Here is a 4142-nt window from a genome sequence, read left to right as displayed (position 1 = left end):
TAAAAAGACTGGATCCAGGCTGCATATGCTAATCTATTTATAGCATTACTCGAGTCCATGGAATCCATACCCCAGGAAACCATCTTTTTACGTTCGCTATATATATTGACGATATATTCCTTATATGGCCGCACACCACTATCGAGTTAATATAGTTTAACAACATATATATTTTCTATATTAATATACCAGATTCGCTAGGAGTTGTCTCAAATTCATTTCATTTCTTGACAGTCCTTTGTGTAGAATGAAATTATGATTGACGAGCTCATTCATGTGCTTGCATGCGTTATTTCAAATCGTCGGCTGTATAATATTAAATTGTTAATAAGTAGTTCAGAGCGTTTCGATAGTTGGCAGAAATGATTTTGATCCGTTTTACGAAGCAACAATTTTTCACTGCACCGGGTCGATTGTTCTGCTGACATAGGGGTTATTTTTTCTTTCTTCTTTTTGAGATAAAACCTCACTCTTAGTTGTGCATTAGTATTAGAAGAATAAACAAACTGTGAGATTTTAATTTTTTTTGTAAGATCTGCCTTTTAAATTCAATCAAGATGGCAGAATTAACAACGATGAACATGTCTTTAATAGATCGCAACTGTGTCGTCTTAGATCTTACCAATAATGAACCGTTAGTACTTCAACTTGCTCGTTCGTTTGATCCGATTGATCTGATTATTCTACCAATCATCGCATTAATTGGAGTACCAGCTAATTTTTGCTTTCTGTTTGTTGTTTGGAAGACTCCTACCATGAGGACCAATCTCAACAAGTACCTCTGTACTCTGGCGATCGTCGATATCAGTGTTTTCGTGGTCGGTCTCGGAGAGCGGTATTTGGCTTATTTATCGCCGATCGTTATCGACGCTCACTCCAAGACATTTGGTTCCGCCGGATGCGTCATTCAGATCTTGCCAGAGTTTGCGTATTTTGCTTCTCTACTGATGCTCAGCCTGATCTCACTTGAACGGTACTACGCCGTTTGCAAACCGCTCAAACATCGCACTTTCGTCGGTGGCAAAAGAACGAGAAGGCAAATATTATTCGTCTTCTTGATCACCTTCATCATTTTCAGTTTGTTGATACCGTCTCGCGCAATACCAACATGGTATTGTTTTCTATATCCGCAAAATGGTAAATACGATGATTTCCCAGAGGCAATCGTCTTCTGTGGTAGCATTAGCGACTTGGCAGCTATAATTAGTGCAATCTGTGAACCGATGGCATTTTATATCGCCTTACTTGCAAACCTGATGTTTTCTACCAGGATTATTCTAGAACTGCGCAAGTGGGATATTCCCAAGAAATCAGCTACGACGGGTTACAGAAACCGCGGTGTATCCGAAACTGACGATACTGATTTATCGACTTCTGTGACTAGCGTAAGTGCGACTCAAACCGGCGCCGATGACACGCATACCCCATCTACGGCAGCATCGCCTAGCACGGTGAAGACAATCTCTTCTGGAAATTCACATCATAACTATAGTTTGACGACAGTCAGCAACAAAGAGGACATGCTGTCGTCGAACAAGCAAAAACTTATCGACAAACAGCGGTCAAACCAGCGGGCTGTGACGAGAATGCTGATGATAAATGGATTGGTGTATTTTCTCTGTAATGCACCATTCACAATCTTTTATACGGTTTATAGCATTCTAAACAATTTTGATATCGTCATTTCTAATGAATTGCTTACTTATGCGTTCAATGCTGGTCAATGTTTATTTTACCTGAATTCTGCTTTGAATCCATTCATCTATGGTGTGATGAATGCCTCGTATAGGGCTGCCTTCGCAAATGCTATTTTGCCATGTCGTGATAAGAAATAGCATAAATCAGTGTATATAACACCTAAGTCAGCTTTTCGCGCTCTTGTAGTATACATTAGACATTACCATTGTAGGTATAGCTATAGCTTAAGTGAATATAAATGCCCAAATGCGTCGTCATATAATATGTCATCACCACTTTGTGAGTGAATAATAGTTGAATCGTTCAAGCAACTACAATAACGCAAAATGTGGCTCTGAAATGCCATTGACTAAATACATTTGATGATACATGCCTGCCAATTCGGCTATTTTATGGTCATCAACTGTCGTCTGTCCTGTATAGGTATATCACAGCACAATTAATTGCTCCCATTGACTTACACACTAAACTCGTCACTTTCCACCGCCGATTAAGCATATAGATATAAGTTTTCAACTGACATGTTCTACCCAACATAATTATGATAGCTGATCACAACATATTCAACTTTCGCCACCATCACGACCGTTTAGATTCCGAGCTTGAAGAGCTCCAAGTTTATTATAGTGCTCCCCCAACATATCTGCAAGCCGTCGCTGCGGGGTCTTCTTTCTTTCAGCCATGATATTCTTAAATACCTTAAATCCTCCAGATTTTTAGACCTCATCAGTAGTTTATTTCATCCTCTGCAACATCTAATCATCACAAAGTATGGTAATGACTCAGAAAATGCCACAAAAATACAGTAGGTGATTTTAGGACTATTTTCCGACAGCATGTTTCGAATATTTTAGCTCCATGCTATATACTTGAAATTTCAGGCAAAAAGCCCGATAACCTTTTCAAGAAAGCCGGAAAAAACTAACCTGCAAGATTGATATTGAATAAGAGGGAACTAACCAAGTTGACCAGAGCCGCAGACAAACAAGGGGTGCGGGGGGGGGGGGGGGACAGAGAAAGAGAGCATGGGGAGGGACAAGAAATGTAAGTAATCGAAATACCAAAACTTAGAAAAGTCAAATATTACTATGTCTTATTGATATATACTTAAGTTGTTTGCGCATGAAGACTTGTATAAATCTCTTTTTTGCATAAGATACAATCTTTCATTTTCAAAACGTGAAAAGAAGAAGTAGAAGAAGAAGCTGCGTGTAGCCTGAAAAAAAAAACACATATTTTCATTTCTGATTATGCTGTTTGACAAACGCTGCAGACATTGGTTTGATTCTAATTGTGACAGTCAATGGTATACTGTCATTTCTGATGCTGTTCAATCTTCAAAATGTATCTATATATAATGCCGCATGTATTATGGAACGTTGATGACTTTTATTTTTGAAAGTTATCCTGTAAATAAATCACCATATATAACATTTATGCGTATAATATATGTTACAGTGCACAGTTGTTTCAACAATACTAGACACTTATATCATCCGGCGGCGGATTAACCAACCGGTTTTAACAGCTTAAAACCGATTTGTCGCTGCATCGGCCCGAGGTAGCGAAAATGTGGTCAGGTGTGGTGCCAAATGCGCTGATTTCTTCTTAGTCGCCATAGTTACGACATGGTTTCATCCGAGGCGTAAAAATGATTCGCGTTTTTCAAGTCCTCGGCGAGTCGTCGGTTAGAGTGCTGATCGCAATTTATAACCTTGATCCACCCCACCCCCCCCCCCCCCGACACACACATACAACCATGCTCCACCCTGTATTAATGTACAGCTTTTTACGCAATTCGCGTCTCAGTTTATTTTGTTCTTTTCTTTATGTACATATATACTTTACTTTATATAAGACTGAAAGTTATTATATAACACGCATATGCATGTATATATGTTATTAGTTAATATAATATTAATCGTATAAGATAGTAGTTTTCAAGAGTGTGCCTATTTTTTTTCTTTTTTTGTCTATTTGCAATTTTAATTTATTGATGCTAAATTTCCGTCATGACTTAAAAACGGGGTACAAATTGAGCAAACGTATCGAGCAATTAAAACCGACTTAATATTCCATTAACAAGCATCTGGAAACAGTTCAGAAATCTCCCTCTGATCGATGGAAGACGTTCGTATGAATTTTGATTGTTTTTAATTGACCAAAACTTTCACCTGCCTGGTATAGCTAAAGAGCTCAATTTAGTGGTATTGAGGGATCATATGAGAGTTTTAAAAGGCAGCAATTGAGAAATTATACCTCCATATGAAAACATGGTACCACTACCAGCGCCGCCATCACCAACACCCGACGACTGCTCTAGATCAATGTGATACATTATTATGAATATTTCTATGTATATATTTTTTTCACAATAAGACGTTTTTTCCTTTACTAAGATGGATAATTGTATACCAATATGTTATGTCGTAATGACACTATAA

General features: G+C 38.1%; 1 protein-coding gene across 1 annotated transcript; it reads left to right on the top strand.

Moving 5' to 3' along the window:
• Positions 1 to 275: 275 nt before the first annotated feature.
• LOC139960528 (thyrotropin-releasing hormone receptor-like) lies at positions 276 to 3344 on the top strand. The gene has a single exon (XM_071958955.1). It carries the CDS (start codon positions 558 to 560, stop codon positions 1833 to 1835), a length of 1278 nt encoding a protein of 425 aa, XP_071815056.1. The 5' UTR covers positions 276 to 557; the 3' UTR covers positions 1836 to 3344.
• The last annotated feature ends 798 nt before the right edge of the window (positions 3345 to 4142 follow it).

Source organism: Apostichopus japonicus, chromosome 19 (genome assembly GCF_037975245.1).
Source record: "Apostichopus japonicus isolate 1M-3 chromosome 19, ASM3797524v1, whole genome shotgun sequence".
Taxonomy (NCBI): Eukaryota; Metazoa; Echinodermata; class Holothuroidea; order Aspidochirotida; family Stichopodidae; genus Apostichopus; species Apostichopus japonicus.
Note: the sequence above shows the minus strand (reverse complement) of the source record. Positions and strands in the feature narration are given on the sequence as shown.

Bases quoted from the DNA above. Each gene is read 5' to 3' on its own strand.
- LOC139960528 (XM_071958955.1), top strand. From the start codon at position 558: ATGGCAGAATTAACAACGATGAACATGTCTTTAATAGATCGCAACTGT.